Source organism: Triplophysa rosa, linkage group LG16, assembly GCF_024868665.1.
Source record: "Triplophysa rosa linkage group LG16, Trosa_1v2, whole genome shotgun sequence".
In the NCBI taxonomy this organism is placed as follows: Eukaryota; Metazoa; Chordata; class Actinopteri; order Cypriniformes; family Nemacheilidae; genus Triplophysa; species Triplophysa rosa.
In genome coordinates, this window is record NC_079905.1 from 18,581,934 (window position 1) to 18,602,903 (window position 20,970).

General features: G+C 37.0%; 1 protein-coding gene, 1 long non-coding RNA gene and 2 other non-coding genes across 7 annotated transcripts; all 4 read left to right on the forward strand.

The window, feature by feature from the left end:
• The first annotated feature begins 7,086 nt into the window (after positions 1-7,086).
• On the forward strand, positions 7,087-9,372 carry LOC130567239 (uncharacterized). The gene is made up of 3 exons (XR_008964565.1): positions 7,087-7,498; positions 8,095-8,219; positions 8,471-9,372. It is a non-coding gene; the product is annotated as an uncharacterized LOC130567239 (long non-coding RNA).
• Positions 7,902-8,034, forward strand: LOC130567559 (small nucleolar RNA SNORA9). Its single transcript, XR_008964608.1, has one exon. It is a non-coding gene; the product is annotated as a small nucleolar RNA SNORA9 (small nucleolar RNA).
• LOC130567560 (small nucleolar RNA SNORA9) lies at positions 8,267-8,397 on the forward strand. The gene has a single exon (XR_008964609.1). It is a non-coding gene; the product is annotated as a small nucleolar RNA SNORA9 (small nucleolar RNA).
• Positions 9,373-16,062: 6,690 nt separating the features above from the next.
• Positions 16,063-20,422, forward strand: si:dkey-154b15.1 (uncharacterized). Of its 4 annotated transcripts, XM_057354817.1 has the most exons (5): positions 16,063-16,375; positions 16,738-16,934; positions 17,017-17,102; positions 17,487-17,516; positions 17,613-20,422. In XM_057354817.1, the coding sequence occupies exons 1-5, from the start codon at positions 16,245-16,247 to the stop codon at positions 18,792-18,794; spliced, it is 1,626 nt and encodes a 541-aa protein (XP_057210800.1). In that variant the 5' UTR covers positions 16,063-16,244; the 3' UTR covers positions 18,795-20,422. The 4 variants fall into 4 exon arrangements, with proteins under 4 accessions (XP_057210800.1, XP_057210799.1, XP_057210801.1 ...); XM_057354816.1 differs by having other exon boundaries at positions 17,487-20,422; XM_057354818.1 differs by having other exon boundaries at positions 16,261-16,615; positions 17,487-20,422.
• Positions 20,423-20,970: the final 548 nt, after the last annotated feature.

Sequence of the window (20,970 nt, forward strand, 5' to 3'; positions counted from 1 at the left end):
TAAGAAAACGAGCATAATACAGTAGGGTTCTATTTTCTTGGTGAACGTCTGTTCAACAAGCCGAGGTTACAACGACAGCGGAGAAAACGCGCTGCTCTTCTCTAACTCCCAGTAACAAAACCCAGATCTGACAAGAATATCTGGCTTTATTGTTTATAATGTTGATAATAAATAAAGTAAACAGGCTTGATACCTCCATACCGACTGTTAATTGATCCTAAAAACAAAGACGGAGCCATTGTAGTGCTTGTTGTTTATTACCTGACCGGCATTTGATGAAGAATGACTAATTCTGCTGATCACCACCGCAAATATTGTTTTCTTTGTCGTTTCATGGTCAGTGTCTGTCTTGTTTAGCTTTGCATTGCATTTACATCAATAAATAAAATCAACTAAGCCTAACTAAAGAATTTCAATGCGTTTTAAAACAAATACCCGTGCAAATTTATTTACAGGCTACAACTTGAAGGCGACGACCCTGAAGTTCTTAGGAGGAAAATGCAGGCTTTAGGTATGGAGAAAGGTACCAGTCTTATGCTAAGGCCAAATTTATTAACATTAGTTGCAGTGAAATGTACATTTTAATGTTTAAAGTTATTGAAATCAGCATTAGTTAGCCCAACATATTTCTAACAAACAAACAACCGCTCCGAACAAGTTATGGTAATAAATAAATGAATCATCGAATCATTTAATATTACGTTGGTATTTTTATACCAAATTATATATAAGTAATGTAATGTTAACAAATTCTGTGGCTCACCAGTTTTTAAAACATTTTTGGTGATGTGAGCTGAGCATAACACGCGATCCATCAGGCCGCCGTGTGTGAACTTAAAATATTTAAACTAGCTTGCGATCTGACTGTAGAAAGATTTAGGACACATGCAAATTATTTTTTATATTTTCTGTAGATTATAAAGTCATTACAGATAAAGTGAAGAAGCGTTAAATAAGACGAGACAATTCTAAACCTGTGGTGATGCAGTTTTTTTAAATGAAAAATAAAAATATTCAAATAGCATTTTTAATTTTCTAATAATTATTGCGGATCGAATATTCGTGCATGTCCCTAGCACATTTTCATTTCTTCTTCACAGCACAACTTTCTGTGTTTGCATTCTGAGCAGCGAAGAAGCCTTGCCATTTGCAGCATTAAGCAAAGCTAGCGGGCATAACTAGGTCCTGTTTAAGAAATTGGTATCGGATCGGTACATGGATTCAAGTACTCGCCGATACCGATACCAGAATTTTATGTGGTATCGGTGGAATTTCCGATACTAGTATCGGTATCGGAACAACCCTACTTTTTTAATTTAGGAGCCGGTCCTCCTCCAGTTGCAGGGTTTTTTTCGCTTGAATATTTCCTTCTTTGCCTCCTGTACCATGTATTTTAAACCTTTTTTGGACATCTTTCATGGTCCGTAAAACAGACGGATTTACGCCATTAACCTTCTCCGTAATCGTTGCACAAGCCTTATGTTTTTTTACTATTTGAATTGAAATCGCTAAATTTGTTCATTAAAATAGATTTTGTTGCATTGTATTCCTCTGAAATACAAATGTTTTCAGCATAAGAAAACTTCGTCGGCCATTTTATCGAAGTCGTTCAAGTGTTTTACTGAAGTAAGTGACTTACTTTTCCCAGAAAGCCATGCGATTGCGAATTAGACTGTCTTACTAAAGACAAACATCAACTTATTATATGCAACAGTCTTTCTTCGCTGACTTTAGCTAGTCAGACTAGATATTAGACAAAGTTTGGTATCACGGTTTAAATATTGGAGAGACAAGTTTAGCCAAGTAACGGTTCTTCTTGGTTTCAAGCACTTTTCCACCATCGAGCCAAATCGTTCTCGTTGCTTAATCGTTCGACTCCTTGCCGATCCATGCCAGCCGGTACGTAAATGGTTTCATTTTCCACCACAGGGCTGATAACGGAAAGTTTTAGAATGTAAACACAAACGCATCACGCACTGCCTGGGTAACACAAGACTGAGCTATAACGGCAGGGGTATCTGCAGGTCGCAGAAATGGGCGTGCCTAAAGGTGGAGGCGTGCCGAAAGGTCTTTTCAATTGGTCGCGAAAACTGCCTGTTCCTCATCAGCTTAAACGCTATTGGCCTACATCTAAAGCCACTTTTTCACTGTGGTGTTTTTGTATCGAAGATTTTAAATATGAAACCAAGAATCTGCAGTTGATTTATAAAGATACTAGTGCCTATTCTAAAATTGGCCTTGACGTGAATCTAATGTGTGAGTTTCCCGCAGGGGCGGACTGGACATCTGGCGTACTGGGCGTTTTCCAGGTGGGCCGCTAATGTATGGGGCCGGAACGGAGGCGGTGGCCGCTAACGTATGGGGCCACCCCAACGCATGACGTATTATAAATGCGAATGCACGCAACGCGAATGCAAAAGACACGTATGTCAAATATAGCCATTTTCATTTTTTGGTTTGACTTTGTCAGCTAAAAGGCTATGGCTTTCCAAATGTTAAAAGAAGTGGAAAAGGCCTATCCTGAAAGGCTATTTGTAATTTGGAGAAAGGCCTTTCAATACTAAACTGTAAGAGGAGGCTGAGGATCAGAAAGACATGTTTAAGGAATACAGTCAGTATGAAAAAACCTCAAGTCTGCGTTCTTGGAAGTTATAATAAGAATTTAAATATGTGAACAGTATGCCATAGGTGATCCCATTGGGGGTCACCTAACAAAGCCTTGGAAACCTGCCAGCCTGGGCATCGAACTTGCAACCTTAGAGTTTTAAAGTCTGGCTCTGTAACCATAGGCCACATCTGTACTTGACCCAATGCATCAAATATTGCCTAATAAGTGGACAAGAGTAATGATATGCGATTGCTCAATAAATTGTTCTGCAGTTAAAATACTTCACTTTTAACATCCTTTAACTGTTGAAAATTGTAAAGTGTGCGTATACATCCAGTGACATTTGGAGATGTTTTAATAAACCTAATTCAAAGTATATACATTATCAGGGATGTGCACAGACATTTTGAGGGGCATGGGCTCAAATGGAAAAAAGGGCACTTCTCATATTTGTTTTTTCTCATATTATTTTTTCCAAACAAAATGTTAAATATATTAAAAACAACTTTTTTTAAATCCCTCACACTCAGCCAATTGTTTCATGTTGTTTCATTTTCCAACAATGTCTACAAAATAATCAGTTCACATAGAGACCATTGTCTTCCTTAGAATTCACTAATTTTATCACAAGAACAGGCAACAACAAAGGAAACTAAGCCACAATGTGTATGAATTCTATGCTAAAGTTTCAAGTATATACATAGAATAAATGACTGCACAAAGGAAAAGGACATATTTTCACTACTAATTTGTTTATTTTGCACAAGCCAATAAACTGTTTTAATNACCAAACATACAAAACAAATCGAACAAAACGCATATTGAAAGTCTGTGATATAGCCTATGGTTATCTTGTTTATTTTGTTTAACATGTTCTTGATAAGAAAAACAAGCATAATACAGTAGGTCTATTTTACTCTGGTGAACGTCTGTTCAACAAGCCGACGGTTAACAAGCCGACAGCGGAGAAAACGCGCTGCTCTTCTCTAACTCCCAGTAACAAAACCCAGATCTGACAAGAATATCTGGCTTTATTGTTTATAATGTTGATAATAAATAAAGTAAACAGGCTTGATACCTCCATACCGACTGTTAATTGATCCTAAAAACAAAGACGGAGCCATTGTAGTGCTTGTTGTTTATTACTTGACCGGCATTTGATGAAGAATGACTAATTCTGCTGATCACCACCGCAAATATTGTTTTCTTTGTCGTTTCATGGTCAGTGTCTGTCTTGTTTAGCTTTGCATTGCATTTACATCAATAAATAAAATCAACTAAGCCTAACTAAAGAATTTCAATGCGTTTTAAAACAAACACCCGTGCAAATTTATTTACAGGCTACAACTTGAAGGCGACGACCCTGAAGTTCTTAGGAGGAAAATGCAGGCTTTAGGTATGGAGAAAGGTACCAGTCTTATGCTAAGGCCAAATTTATTAACATTAGTTGCAGTGAAATGTACATTTTAATGTTTAAAGTTATTGAAATCAGCATTAGTTAGCCCAACATATTTCTAACAAACAAACAACCGCTCCGAACAAGTTATGGTAATAAATAAATGATTCATCGAATCATTTAATATTACGTTGGTATTTTTATACCAATTTATATATAAGTAATGTAATGTTAACAAATTCTGTGGCTCACCAGTTTTTAAAACATTTTTGGTGATGTGAGCTGAGCATAACACGCGATCCATCAGGCCGCCGTGTGTGAACTTAAAATATTTAAACTAGCTTGCGATCTGACTGTAGAAAGATTTAGGACACATGCAAATTATTTTTTATATTTTCTGTAGATTATAAAGTCATTACAGATTAAGTGAAGAAGCGTTAAATTAGACGAGACAATTCTAAACCTGTGGTGATGCAGTTTTTTTAAATGAAAAATAAAAATATTCAAATAGCATTTTTAATTTTCTAATAATTATTGCGGATCGAATATTCGTGCATGTCCCTAGCACATTTTCATTTCTTCTTCACAGCACAACTTTCTGTGTTTGCATTCTGAGCAGCGAAGAAGCCTTGCCATTTGCAGCATTAAGCAAAGCTAGCGGGCATAACTAGGTCCTGTTTAAGAAATTGGTATCGGACCGGTACATGGATTCAAGTACTCACCGATACCAGAATTTTATGTGGTATCGGTGGAATTTCCGATACTAGTATCGGTATCGGAACAACCCTACTTTTTTAATTTAGGAGCCGGTCCTCCTCCAGTTGCAGGGTTTTTTTCGCTTGAATATTTCCTTCTTTGCCTCCTGTACCATGTATTTTAAACCTTTTTTGGACATCTTTCATGGTCCGTAAAACAGACGGATTTACGCCATTAACCTTCTCCGTAATCGTTGCACAAGCCTTATGTTTTTTTACTATTTGAATTGAAATCGCTAAATTTGTTCATTAAAATAGATTTTGTTGCATTGTATTCCTCTGAAATACAAATGTTTTCAGCATAAGAAAACTTCGTCGGCCATTTTATCGAAGTCGTTCAAGTGTTTTACTGAAGTAAGTGACTTACTTTTCCCAGAAAGCCATGCGATTGCGAATTAGACTGTCTTGCTAAAGACAAACATCAACTTATTATATGCAACAGTCTTTCTTCGCTGACTTTAGCTAGTCAGACTAGATATTAGACAAAGTTTGGTATCACGGTTTAAATATTGGAGAGACAAGTTTAGCCAAGTAACGGTTCTTCTTGGTTTCAAGCACTTTTCCACCATCGAGCCAAATCGTTCTCGTTGCTTAATCGTTCGACTCCTTGCCGATCCATGCCAGCCGGTACGTAAATGGTTTCATTTTCCACCACAGGGCTGATAACGGAAAGTTTTAGAATGTAAAACTGTGTGTGTACCACGCACACACACACTGATGGTGACAAGAACTTTGTTTCACATTTGAGGGAGGGCTGCTTAGATCTATCAGCATACACAACATATAAAATGGATAGTCATTACATAAGGAGTCTGACATCAAACTTATCAAGTTATTGTTTAAGGCAGGACTTAATGTACTGTTCAATTTTGAGATGTTGGTCTATTTCGCTTTCATGTCTTCTTTTGCTCTAATGGAAAGGAAATATCCAAAATACACATTAAGGTGTTTGTTTTAAGCTTTCTATACCCTCGTCTGTTTGCTTCTGTAGATTGCTTCTAAATTAACCCAAAACAAGCTGCATATACTGTATATCTGAATATTTAAACATAACATTTCAAGGGAAAATACTCTTGATGTAAGTCAACTAATAACTGGTGATATGCTTTAGTTTTTTTATCCCATTCATCTGCATTGCCTGCAAGTTAGCACATTTGAATTACTTAATGCCTGGTTTACATATCAATGAGGCGATTCTGATGACGCTATTAATTATACTGTATTCAGCTGTCGTTACTTCGTTTAGTTAGCATGTAAGTTAATAATATACTGCCTTACCGAAACTTTAGCTAACTCAGCTCATAAGTGATGGATATTAGCAAAACAATATTTGCGGTTTGTCTTTTGGATAATTAGCTGTGAATTCGAGGCACATGTACCTAGTCTGTTCATCACCACTCACCTCCACACAAGACAAACGCTACTGGAAAGGAGTGCCAAACGTGCTGCACACAGCTGTGCTCAGTGAGCTGCGCGTGCGCGTGCGCGTGCCCGCTATGCGCTGCTGCGCGCCTGCGTGGAGACGCGGATGGAAGAAAGGCATCTGAACTCTCAACATTTCCCGACCTGACCTGACATGTTCTATTTGTTTGACAGAGAAAGCTGTGCGCGAACAGAAACACATACGCGCGCACACACACACACACACACACACATATATTCATTTATTTTTAAAAATCCCAGAAAAAAGGGCACTTTCTCTCGAGGACGAAGAAGGGCCTGGGCTCAAGCCCCCAAAGCCCCCCCCCCCTGCACGTGCCTGATTTACAGTAAATTGTTTCTGTTCAGAAAGCATGATTATCCTCTAGTGGAAAAGTTTGGTACAGCAGGATTTTTTTCTAGCTTTCCAGTATCCTTTCTCTAGATTATTACTAAGAAGATATTGATTTTTAAAGAGTTAATAAGTAAGCATTTTATATAATAAAAAAATATATAATTTATAGAGAATTTGACTCAAACAATTCAATAATTCCTTATTCTTTCAAATCAAAATATTCACAATATAATACAGTCAATCTCAAATTTGGTCTTCACTCTGGCCATTGTATACCTTTTCATGATTTTTTCAACATTACATTTTCAATCTCAACCTTATCCATTAGCTGAGGAATACACAGACCACACACTCATACATATATCCAATCTAAAAAGAACATTATATTTATTATAATCACGAACCTTGCAGATATAATGCTTTCCTGTAGCTCAGTGGTTAGAGCATGGCGCTAGCAATGCCAAGATCATGGGTTTGATTCCAGGGATTGCACATACTTAAAAACAAGTTAATGTACAGTATAGTAAAATGCAATGTGAATTGCTTTGGATAAGAGCATATGCATAAATGTAATGTAAAGGTTTTTTAGAGGGGGAGCTGGATTTATTTATGACTTTAAATGGAAATCAGTTATGTGATCAATGACAAATAAATACTACTTGCTGTCTTGTTATGAACCTGATAATCTGCAGGAGGAGATGTTGAAATTACTTCAAAGTTACTGTGAATCAGAAGAAAATGACTAGAGATAAACTTATGAAGCCTAAATGAAGCCATGATGTTATACGCACCGTTGCAGTAGGCGGCGGTATGTACCTTGTTTTAAGGTCTGTAACCCGTTAAAAGAACAGAAGGAAGAAGAACAATAACATAACTTCCGGTTGTTCTTTTGCTCCCACGTTGAACAGAGTAAAAGCGTCTGGCGCATCGGCATTTATTTATTTGCTTGGAAACGCCGTTTTTAGGTGAGATTCAAAATGAATGATAAGTTCGGTAACGTTAGTACATTTTGTTGTTTGAATAATTTTCTTAGTTTTTTTCCCTAGTTGTTACAGCTTTTCTTTGTGTTTGATCTAATGGTAGCTAGCAAAATAGTATTGTCTTAATAATTCTTAACTAAATAATAGTTAAGTAAAACAACAGTATTAAATACTGTTAAATAAAGTGTTTTTATTCAACTGTTTTGTGTGGTTTTAAATATAAATTGTCATCTCAAGCACGTGGTCACGTTGCCCCACGTGCATCAATCAACTCTTAAAATGATGGTTATTTTCATTACAAATAAATGTAATTACTCATTTGCTTGTAATGTTTTGATAACAAAAATATTTTAGTTTAAGGTATAGGCATAGGTTGGAATGTGATTTAATGCAGGCTGATCAGCGAGGTTGAGTCTGAAGTGACTCTGTCCTTTCCTCTTATGTCTGCTAGATTGATGTGGGGTGGTTTGAGGCCATGCTGTGTCCATCCCACAGCACGGTTATAGAAACCCCAGACAAGAAATTTTTCTTAGAAATAATGTCTCTTCGACTTTTCTTAAATATACAACCTTCTCTTTCAGCATGTTGAAATTCCCCTGTAACCTTCACAGTGTTATATAAAAGTACAGGATGAGTGAAGTGTGCACTTTTGTTCATGCCATTGCAGAGGGATGAAGATGTGTTTTAAAGCTGCTATGACACGAAGGTAAATTCAACACAGAATGCTGTTTCTGTTCAACTGAATGGCCAATAATGCAGGCTGTTCAGCGAGGTTGAGTCTTTGTGACTCTTGCCTTTCCTGTGATGTCTGCTAGAGAAATTTGATGTGGTTTGAGGCCTGCTGTGGTGCCTTCACAGCATGGTTATATAATCTTCAAACATTTGCATTGAAAGAGTACTTTTCCTCCAGAATTATAGAAAAATAATATATCTAATTTTTTTTCTTGTCTTTCATAGGAGGACCCCTGGTGGTAAGAATAAAAGTGTTGGTCAAAATGTAATTTGTGTAAAAAGTGAATTTTATTTGAATGTTGTAAATAATCTTTAGCACATGTTGATTTGTTTAAACTGAGAAATTTCACATCTCTGGCACCCGTAGTCTGTTTGGGTTAATTGAATAAACATTCTTTAAAAAAATGTGGGTTGTGGTCACTTGTACAGTGTTTTTTTAATTTTTTTTATTAAAGTTTGGGAGGAGCATGTTTATTTAATCCATTTTATTTAGCCGTCCCGTGACAGTTTTGCTGCATCCCTTCACCACCCCATCACCTCAACTCACTCTCAGCTGGTACCTGTTCCAGTCAAGAAGGGGGCCAAATTCCAAGCTTGGAGAGCACCCCTTAAACAGCAAAATATGTACCTTACCATTTATGACGTTTTTATTTGCCAGGCAAACTAACATTATCAAATAAACCTTAAAGAGGAACTTATTTTAAACCACATTCTCTCCTTTTTTAACTCGGGTCTTCATTTTTTTGTTAAATGTAGCTTATGGTCAGCATTTTTAAAATTTGATTTAAAAATATTTTCTCGATTATTATGAGGTTATAAAAAGTTGTTTATGCAGATTCAGTAGCTTTTTTTGCTATCTCAAGGCCACAGGAGCTGAGGAGCTATGGGGTTTAACAAATTTGATGATAATAGTGGGGAACTGAGCTGTGTGGTGTTATAGGTGCTGAGAAAGCTGTTGTTTTTAACATAATTTTATTATAAAATATATTTTAGTATGACATAAGGCAAAGAACATGGGACACAGGAGAATGCCAAAATGGCAAACGGGGTGAATGTAGCCGGACAGGAAAATACTTCTAAAAAAATTTTTCATAAATGGTTTATATTTACATGTAGCATAAACTACAGATTATGAAGATTCACAGTCACATCACCATGCAACTGCAGCATGAACAGAGGAAATAAAACAAACTTAAAACAAAAGGCTTAAACTTTCACGTAAATAACGGATTAACAAAACAAACAAGTTACACTAAAGTACAACATACTAAATTGGTCTTTAGGTTTTTCTGACTTTTGTATCTCCTGCTTAGGTCGAATATACACAATAGTCAGGTCATCTGCCCATGTGCATGTGATTCCATGACTGTTGAGCTCTGCTGGTGTTTGTCCAGTATAAAGGTAGTAAATACCTTCTGATGTTATAGCAGGCTGTTTTGTGGTTTGTTGATTTGGAAAAATAAAATAAGGAAATGTTAAATATATACAACGTCATCAGCAAAACTTGTAAAAAAATATACTGGAACCCTGGTAATTTGTAAAGGCAGTTTCCATTTTTTTCAGACTTCAATTACATATGGATTTAAAAAAAAATAATTACTTTAATTTTTCCAGTTTATAAAGTGGATGTGTCCTTAGACCAGAGAGCTGTTTTACTCCTGGGCCTTCTATTTTATTACCACCTAAATCCAGTTCTTAGCTGTGTGCGGTTTGGTCTCAAAGCTGAAGCCAAAGCACATGAGAAATGGGACTGAGTGGAGGGCTGAACCAAAAGGGTAAACTTAATTCTGCTCAATGCTTAATTTATGGCTTTTAAAATGCAATAAATATCTAAACTGATCTAACTCTTTTATATTTAAAAAAGAAAAACCACCACCACTAATACTTTTCTGCACCTCTACCCTTTGTGCATATCACTGGTTAGTACTGCTTCCTGTTTCCTGCATCGCTGCCGGCAGCTTGTTTGTATCAGTGCTCTTACCACTTCGCTCTAATATTAGTGTATTTTATTTTCGTTAATTATTATTGTCGTTGCTAACTTATCCTGATATCTCAATAACCCTGTTCCTGTTATTTACTTGGAAGAGTCTAAACCAAAAGTGATAGTTAACTTAACGCCGTTAGCATAGCAATAGCGTGTTAGCTTGCTTTCTGTTCACACTGTGGAATATCATCTTGCCTCTGGTTTGTCTTGTGTGCTAACTGTTTCTCTTTTTAAGCGAGTATACTACGATCCATCGAGCAACCTTGGTAAGTTGGAATTGCACTTCAAATCCGGTGAGTTATGGCTTCTATTCCTATTATTGTTACTTGCACCTCATGTCATATGTTTAGCTTAGCCTTCTCTGTCAGCTGCGAGGGCTTTATATGCGATAAATGCAGGGAAATAGTTAGGCTGACAGAGAAGATCTTAGAATTAGAGTCTCGCATCCAATCTTTATCTGAGGATAGTAAGAGTTTAACGACGATAGAAAACACTTTGGATGCGAGCAACATTAGCGCACACAGCTCGGTTCCGGTTGAAAATCCCCCGCAGCTGGGAAACTTCGTGACTGTGAGACGGCGTAGTCGCAGGACAAAACATCACTCGACCGTTCCGATTACAGTCTCGAACAGGTTTGCCCCGCTCAGTGACGCACCGACTGAGAAACCTGCTGAAAGTGCCCTAGTTATCGGTGATTCTATTGTTCGGAACGTTAACATAGAGGCACCAGCCACCATAGTCCAATGTTTACCGGGAGCCAGAGCGCCTGACATCAAGTCAAATTTAAATGTGCTGGCTAAGGCTAATCGTAAATTCAGTAAGATTGTCATTCACGTCGGCACAAATGATGTTCGACTCCGTCAATCGGAGATCACAAAAGATAACATTAAAGAGGTGTGTGAGCTCGCAAGCATGATGTCAGACACTGTAATATTCTCTGGCCCCCTCAATGCTTATCGTGGTGATGAGATTTATAGCAGATTATCATCACTAAATGGCTGGTTGTCTGAGTGGTGCCTGCAGAATGATATAGTTTTTATAAATAACTGGAAGAGTTTTGAGGGCAGACCTGACCTGTTGAAACGAGATGGTCTCCATCCCTCCTGGGCTGGGACTTCCATCCTGTCTAGAAATATGGCAAAAAGTCTTAATGCTAATGCTAAAACTTGACTCGCTGGGGCCCAGGTCAGGGAGCAGACAGTATGGCTTAACCAACTGTCTGCTTGCCGTCTCACGTCGCAGAATACACAAAATGTACAACATGTAGTAATCCGTTCTCCCAAACATCACAAAATAGAGACTGTGTCTGTCCCCCGGATTAGCAAACATAAAATAATGCGTAAACCTCTTGAAAGTAATTTAATAAACGTTAAACAAACTAAACATGAACAAAATACAGATAATCAACTGTTACGACTCGGATTGCTAAATATTAGATCTCTCTCTAATAAAGCACTTTTTGTTAACGATATGATAACAGATCATAAAATAGACATGCTCTGTTTGACAGAAACATGGCTAAAACCAGATGATTATATTGCTTTAAATGAATCTGTCCCCCAAGATTATTATTATAAACACGAGCCTCGTCTAAAAGGCAGAGGGGGAGGTGTCGCAGCACTTTACAATAACTCTCTTAGCATTTCCCAGAAGTCGAACTCTAAATATAATTCTTTTGAAGTCATGGTTCTTCATGTTTCAACACCTAATACTAAAGATAAAACACTTTTTAAATTGATTCTAGCTATTGTATATAGGCCTCCAGGGCACCACACAGATTTTATTAAAGAATTTGGTGGGTTCTTATCAGAACTAGTACTGGCCGCAGATAGACTCCTTGTCGTTGGTGACTTTAACATCCACGTAGATAACGTTACAGATGCCTTAGGAATGGCTTTCAAAGACACTCTTAACTCCATGGGCATTAGTCAACATGTGTCAGGACCCACTCACCTTCGTAATCATACTTTAGATTTAATACTGTCTTACGGTATAAATGTGGACGACGTTAAAATCCTTCAGCAGAGTGAAGACATTTCGGATCATTATCTGGTATTATGTTTGCTTCACTGGCCTACGGCTGCAAATAAAACTCATTGTTACAAATATGGTAGAACAATAACTTCAACTACCAAAGATGCGTTTCTCGATAATCTGCCCGAATTGTCTCAAATCATGAGAAATAACGTTGAAGATCTTGACATTACCACTGAAAATTTTAATTCCACCTTCTCGGTAACGCTAGACAAAGTTGCTCCACTACGTTTAAAGAAGATTAAAAATGGCAGCCCCACACCGTGGTATAATGAACACACTCAGGCTCTAAAGAAAGCGGCCCGAAAAATGGAGCGCAACTTTAAGAAAACTAAATTAGAGGTATTTCGTACAGCATGGAAGGATAGTATTCGAAAATACAGGAAAGCCCTAATAACTTCTAGATCCGCCTACTTTTCATCACTAATAGAAGAAAACCAGCACAACCCTAGGTTTTTATTTAACACGGTGGCTAAATTAACAAAAAATAAATCGTCAGTGACTTCTGATCCTGTATATCAGCATAGCAGTGATGAATTTATGAACTACTTCACATATAAAATCCAAGATATTAGAGAAAAAATTATAACAATGCAATCAGAAGTGAAACCCGCTGAACAAACTAACTACAGCGCCCTTAAGGAGAAAATGCAATTATTTTATACCGTAGATCAAGATGAGCTGTCTAAAATTATTAGATCATCTAAATCAACAACATGCATACTAGACCCTATACCTACAAATCTACTGAAAGAGATGCTCCCAGAAATTATAGATCCTCTTCTTGGTATTATTAACTCATCTCTGACATTAGGACATGTGCCTAAAGCATATAAGGTGGCTGTTATAAGGCCCCTTGTCAAAAAACCCCAACTCGACCCTAGAGAACTAAGGAACTACAGGCCTATATCGAATCTACCTTTCATATCTAAAGTTCTGGAAAAAGTAGTTTCAACTCAATTATGCTCCTTCCTCCAAAGGAATGACATCAATGAAGAATTCCAGTCTGGATTTAGAGCATGTCACAGTACAGAGACTGCTTTGATCAGAGTTACAAATGATCTGCTATTGGCGTCTGACCGAGGTTGTATCTCGTTATTGGTGCTGCTAGACCTTAGTGCTGCATTCGATACCATTGACCACAGCACACTCCTACATAGACTCGAAAATTATGTCGGCATTAAGGGAATAGCTTTGAAATGGTTTAAATCTTATTTATCCGACCGTTTTCAATTTGTAGCAATAAACAATGAGGTGTCACGCAAATCGCAAGTCCAGTACGGTGTACCACAGGGCTCAGTCTTAGGGCCTCTGCTCTTCGCATTATACATGCTACCTCTAGGAGATATAATAAAGCGACACGGAGTTAGCTTTCACTGTTATGCTGATGATACTCAACTTTATATCTCCTCGAAGCCTCATGAAACACAGCAGTTCCATCGAATAATGGAATGCATAGTCGATATAAAAAACTGGATGAGTAACAACTTTTTATTACTGAACTCGGACAAAACGGAAGTGTTACTTATTGGACCGAAAACTGCTATAAGTAACAACCAAGAATACTGTTTAACTATTGACGGATGTTCCATAAAACCCTCGTCGTCAGCAAAGAATCTTGGCGTTCTATTCGATAGTAATCTGTCATTTGAGAGCCACGTCGCCAACACCTGTAAAATTGCGTTTTTCCATTTTAAGAATATATCTAAACTACGTCATATGCTGTCAATCTCAGATGCAGAGAAGTTAATTCATGCATTCATGACATCAAGACTAGATTACTGTAATGCACTGTTAGGTGGTTGCCCTGCAGGCTTATTACAAAAACTCCAATTGGTCCAAAACGCGGCAGCTCGAGTTCTTACACGTACAAAAAAGTATGAACATATTAGCCCGGTTCTGTCAACCTTGCACTGGTTACCTATAAAGCATCGCGTTAACTTTAAAATCTTGCTTATTACCTATAAAGCCTTACATGGTTTAGCTCCTCAGTACTTGAATGAACTCCTTTTGTATTACAGTCCTTCACGTGCATTACGCTCTCAGGCGTCCTGTCAGTTGGTAATACCTAGAATTTCAAAATCAAGTGCAGGTGGTAGATCCTTTTCCTATCTAGCGCCTAAACTTTGGAATAGTCTTCCCTGCACTGTCCGGGAGGCAGACACACTCTGTCAGTTTAAATCTAGACTAAAGACGCATCTTTTTAATCTTGCATACACTACTCTTCCATAATATAAATCTTCAGAGGGTTTAGGCTGCATTAGTTAGATCAACCGGAACCAAAAACACAACTGATGTACTTGTTGCATCAAAGAGTACAGAACAGTACTCTACTCTCAGCCAGTCTTGTCTCATTGTTCCAAGGTTACCACAGCGAGCAGGATGCAGTTCATGGCCTGACCTGATGGTAGAGCGGAGAATGGGAAGTGGGGACCTGACAAGAGCTGAGATGATAGAGCTGGATAAAGAAGGACGCGGTCTCTTGACATGTCTTCACCACAAAACTTCAAATGCTATTAGATTATTAATGATAATCTTAAACTATAATTTATTTTATTATTAAGTTTATTTATTTTATTTAGCCTTGTTGTGCAAGTTCTCTGGAGCTTGTGCAGAGGCAGCAGCTTTTGCCAGAGGGGAACTGGAATCCCCTGGTTGGGCCTGGGTTCTCCTGAGGTTTTTTTTCTCGATTAGAGTTTTGGGTTCCTCGCCACCGTTTGCATACTGTTTTTGCACTATCTGCCTGACCGGGGGGGCTGCTTTAGAATCTTAAAGTTTTACTTAATTAATATTGCATATAGGAATTTATTATCTGTTATATTTGACCTGTGCTTCTCTCTCCTTTATCCTAAATGTGTGCTCTCACTGAGCGTGTGTGTGTGTGCGTACTTGTCTGTGTACGTATGTGTGTGTGTGTGTGTGTGTGTGTCTCTGTGTCTGTGTGTGTTGGTGTGTGTGCGTGTTGTGTGTGTGGAGTGTTTTGTGTGTGGGTGTGTCTGTCTTCTGTGTTTTCAACCTTTTCTTGTTTTTGCAGGTACAACTTTGATTGTTTTGCTTGTAGTCAATGTGTCTCATGTACAGCTGCTTTGTAACAATGAAAATTGTAAAAGCGCTATATAAATAAAGTTGAGTTGAGTTGAGTTGAGTTGAGTTGAGTTGAGTACTAATGTGAAATCAGATGTGTAATATACATGTCTAAAAAAATAAAGCATTGTAATATTACAATACGAGTTAAACATTTGGCATTGCAAACCACTCTCAATTTAATTCATATCCATTGTGAGCTATATTTACAATTATTCTGGTTCTCAAATCTGATTGGTTGAGAGCTACGCCATATTCACCAGTATCACTACGGAAACTATATGAAGAGTTTGGTTCCGTTTAAAAAAAAAAATCATGTTTTTTATTATGTTATCATGTTTTTCTTGTGTTTTATTGCGTTAGTTAGCTGTATTTTTGAGTGTGGCTTGAAATCAAAAGTTAATTAATAAACATTTATATATAATTTCAATTATTAGTAAATATAAATAAATAAATGTAAATATTTCCTAAATATGTATTCATGTGTGTGTGTTTGTATTTATAAATACAAAATTAATATGCACAGTACATAGACATATATTATCTAAACATTTATTCTGGATGCGATTAATCGCGATTAATCGTTTGACAGCCCTAGTTTTAAAATAAGGGGAAAATCCAAAGATCTTTTATTTATTTGTGTTATAATAAATGTTATGGCCTTCTATCATTTTTCAAAAAAAGTTTTATTATAAAGTTTCAGTAAAAGTATGTTTAACATAGGCTACTGTTATATTGTTATGTTTTCATTAAATATTAATGAACCACAAAAAGGGGAGGCACCAAAACTGATCTCGCATACCGCTCAGAAAAGGTGTAGTTGCGCCCCTGTGTTTACAGAACTCTTAAAACACGGTTTGCTACAACACTGAGATTCAGCTGTTTATCACATCTCCCATGAGCGCGCGAGCAGGCACCCCCCCTTGTTTTCTCAGCACTGGGCAGTTTCACTTTCGCTTCTCACATTTTTTAACTCACCCCGGAGAGCGAATTACTTTTGTAAATAGGCTATACAACGCCAGCGACAGGTACGTAATATAATATACCTAAACGTGTAAAAACTATAATATCTGCTACATAGTGTAGACTGCTTTTCCTTTAAAAAAAAATGCTGACGGTTTCGTGTTACGTCGAGAGGGCTAAAACGTGCTTGTTACTTTGGAATTGTTGCTAACAACAACAATCACTCAACAACAAACATTTTAATCATAATGTATCAAGTATGTGATTAATGACGTCTGGACAGCGATGTCCAAAAGCGTATTATGGTGAGATAAATACGTCCAACTTCCATAAAAATGTCCAACTTGTTGTTTAGTTGACCCAGAAATAAAAACATCTGTTTTTCAGTGTTGTTGGATGGATTTTTTTCTATTTTTATTGTGTTCAGTTTCATTATGGACTTTGTGGGAATGGTTATTGAAGTCAATGGGATTCCAGACTACCCAAGCAGTAAAAGCAGCAGTATGATTGATAAACTGACCATGCACTTTCTGAGGCGCAGTAACAACGGGCAAGATGTTTTAACAGTGATTTATCCCACTTCCATCAAAGGCCAGGCGTATGTAGTCTTTGAATCATCTGAAGGTATGATAGTTTGCCCTGATATTCTTGTTTATCTACATAGCTGATAACTAACAGACCTTGTTTTTCTCTTTAAATATGTTAGTGCCTGGAGTGTTGCAACACACTCATGTTTTGGAAGTGGATGGTCAGTTTTACCTACTGGAGGTTAAAAGGGGATATCTTCGTCAGGTAGGCACTTCATTGGAGAATCGCAGTCAGTCATGCAGAGATGTGTCCAGATGTGTGGACCAAAACCCAAAATTCGAAACTGGGGCATATTATACGCATAAAATTCTGTTGTAAATTGCATTGCACATAAATGAACATCTAGCTTTTTAATCTTTATTTAAATGATGATTTAAATGACTACAATCCACGTGCAACACATGTGCCTCTCCATTCAAAAAAGTCTAAACACTATTGATAAATGCAGTAAATAATATTATCATTATGCATTATTAGCATTATGTTTTATCTAATATTTGTGCACTCAAATATTCAACTAATGGCCCAATAGAAACATTGAAAAGTAATCTAATTAACATGCATATGTTCCCATCTCTTTTTTCCCAGTTGGACATGCAAGCCGAAGCATGGCTCGATGTAAGTATGTTCTCCAGACAGAAAGAGATCAGTGATCTTCTGCATGGTTATGGCTTTAGAGTGTCAGAAACCACTTCAGGTCAGCTGCATTTGCAGGGTTCCTTTCTTACACTAAAAGTCTTACGGCCCAAACTCATGGAACTTCAGGCTCAAGAAAGTCACATTCGAAGAAGGACTTCTTCACCTTACACTAACAGTTACTCCAATGGCTCTGCCTCCAATTATGGCCTCAGTGACCTGGAATACTTAAATGATTCCACACCGAGGCGCAGACCCATCAATGGCAGATCAGTGCATGCTGGGGCCAGGAGCCCATCGACAGGAACAACCTCAGGATCTCCTGAATTCTATAAAAATCTGCCACTGTCCCGGACTGACTCGCCTGCGGAAGGAAGCTATAGTACACAAGATTCCTTTAGCTTTCTTAAAACCAAGAACCCTTCATCTGCCAGGCATACCGAAATGTCCTTTCCCGTTGAAGCAGATGTGTTTAGATATATTATGAGTTTTAAGAAAGATGTTATTAAGAAAATTGAATCAGAGCACAGAACTCAAATTAAGCATGAAGGTGATTCTGAGCATCTTATTACAGTAAAACTCTCGGGAGGAGCCTGCGAGGAAGCAGCTAAAGAACTGTCCTCCTTCATGCAGGAGATGGCTTCATCTCTACGCACACAGGAAATAGACCTGAACAAGCTTGAAAGCAGGCAGAAGAAACAAATTTCCCAGAACGTATGCACGTTCCAACAGAGATACACAGTTTTGATTACGCAAAACGCTAACATTCTTCAAATTGTGGGGACGTCAAGTGACAGCTATCAAGCGATGGAAAACATTCTTAGACTGAAAAGTGACATTCCTTTCCTAACCAGTTTGCATAAGAGTGTAAAGAGACAAAGCAGCTCTTTACCAAGGATGAGAAGAGAGGACGTAGACATAAGGCAAAGTCCTGACACCGTGCTTCAAGCTACTGCTGACATTGGCTACTCTGCCTCACGTTACCGGACGGACTCTAATTCTCAACAAGCTGCACCAAAGGAGAGAGGCCGTCAGCTTATTAAATCCTCTGTGCAACAGAGAGTGCAGAGTGCTGAACCCCGACATAAAAACAAAAACAAAGAGGACAATGCCCTGCCACCTTTAGATCAACAGGATTTGTCACCCTCTAGTGGAGCTGGGACATCTAAAAAAGGGCAGAGTCCTAACATCTTGAAAACCCTTTTTCCTAATACATCCCTTAAAAAATTTACCAAGAGAAAAACAAATAAATATGACTGAATGTTAAATCAATCGATCAGTCTCCTTTACAGCACTGTTTATTTGGTCATAAGTTGTTTAGAACAGTATTTGACTGTAATCATTATGTAAGACAGCTGAGATACTGATGATTATATTTTCTTAATCTTATATCCAAATCTACAATCATATTGAATTACTACACTTTAAAAATCCACTTATTTCAACTTAAAAACTGAAGTTCAAAAACTTAAATCAGATTGGCTTTACAAGTTTACTTGAATTTAGATTATATTAGACCGACTTCTAGTTGAAATAGTTGCATTATAACTTAAAATTGTAGTTTAACCAACCAGTCAGTTTAATGTAATTTATGCAATTTTTTGATTTAACAAACATCTAAAGCAGCTTTTGAACTCAAGTTTTTAAGTTGAATGTTTTACATTGTAGCCTATAGACAAATAAGAAAGGAAATCAATATATATGTTTGAATTGTTTTCATAATCTCCATGTTTTTGCTATTTGTACTTGTCTAATATCCAGATTTGAACCGTATGTTCAGTCTTTTTCTTCATTCTTGATTCAAGACTTATTACCATGGAGATAGGACTCAATGAGGAAGTGCCTTTTTCTGTATTCTACAGGAAGTAAGGCAGGGCCTGTGGTTAACTTAGATCTCAACGCCTCCCTGTCAGAAACAAGAACTGAGGCTGTAACAATGAAACGTTGGAATGCATTGATAATACACAAATAATTGCATGCAACAAAACTATCAAATAAGTGCTATTGTTTTGACAAAGTGATCAGCGTTTTAAAATGTCTCAATGATAGTATTTTTTAGTTCACTTAGATATTTTATGCACAAAAATACCCTTTTGTTTCATGTTTCATCACGTCATTGGTGTCTTGTTTTTAAGAGTGTTATTGAATGTCCAGAGTATTTGTTTTGATTCATCTTTTTTAAACATTTTATTTAAATGTTATTGTGTTAATGTAATTTTTAGTCTTTGATTTCAGTGTTTTTAATCAAATGGCACTTAATTGCTCAGCATAAATCTTGGGATAGTTTCCTGTTTTGAATGACACACTAATGGCAACAGTTATGTGAATGTAGACCTCCCACTCGATTATCTTCAGTATTTAAATATTAATATACTAATATACTGTAGACTAATAGACCAATTGTATAGTAATTTACTGTCATTTTAAATTGTATTGTCACTGCACATTTATCATCAACCCTTTGTTTGGATAAAAATGTCTGTTAAATCTGTAAATTGTACCAATCATGATCCATACTTTCTCTACACTGCTTGTTCCAATTGGGATAAAGGCAAATGCTCCATCCCGCAGCATCTCAGGCTGAGGCAGAGCTGCACCCTGGTCAGTCAATGATAATATTATGCTAATAGTGACTTAAATTTCTCTGTTTTTCACACAAAGCCATATGTGCATGCAGAAATCATTGACTATAGGCCAAGAAAAGCTGTGGACTTGTTTTATGACCTATTTCTGGGGCCTTTTGGAGGGCGATAACATCATTGTCCATTTTTAGCAGCAGTATGCTGTTTGTCAGAAATTCTACACTTTTGATTTACTATCGAAGTTCATTCTCTGATTTATTAAACTGTAATGACAGAAACTCAATACCAATAAACCAGTGAAGGTGTGCAGTCTGATATAGTTTGAATTTTTAGACAAATTATTATTAACATTTAATTGCACTTAACATTTACACACAATTTGTTAGACAATACAAGAACATCACATTTACAGTATTTGGACAATTTTATACTGTAATAGTATAACAACTGCTCTCAGCACCTCCTTAATATCATCACAAATGGCATGCTGTAAGTCCTTTCCTGTGTGACTCTTCCTTAGTCCTGTTGTTTATGGTTTTGAGTAGGTTTTGCAAGAATGAAACAGATCCTAGATTAGTGTGTGTGGGCAGCACAAACCAGACTGCAGGACTGCAGAAGGGGGTTATGGAAATCTATATCAATCTCTAAACCATTATAACTCATTTATCTGTTTGGCTGAGCATATTTTTTAGGTTTTAAATGTTATATTTTGCATTTATTTACCTTATACACACACGTGAGAATAATTGAAAATAAAGAAGGATTGAGCGAAACAGTAACCATAGTTTAAGTATGGTATAAAGTATTTGTAATAAAGCTATAGTCCAGTAACAATAGTTAATGACATTTGTAAT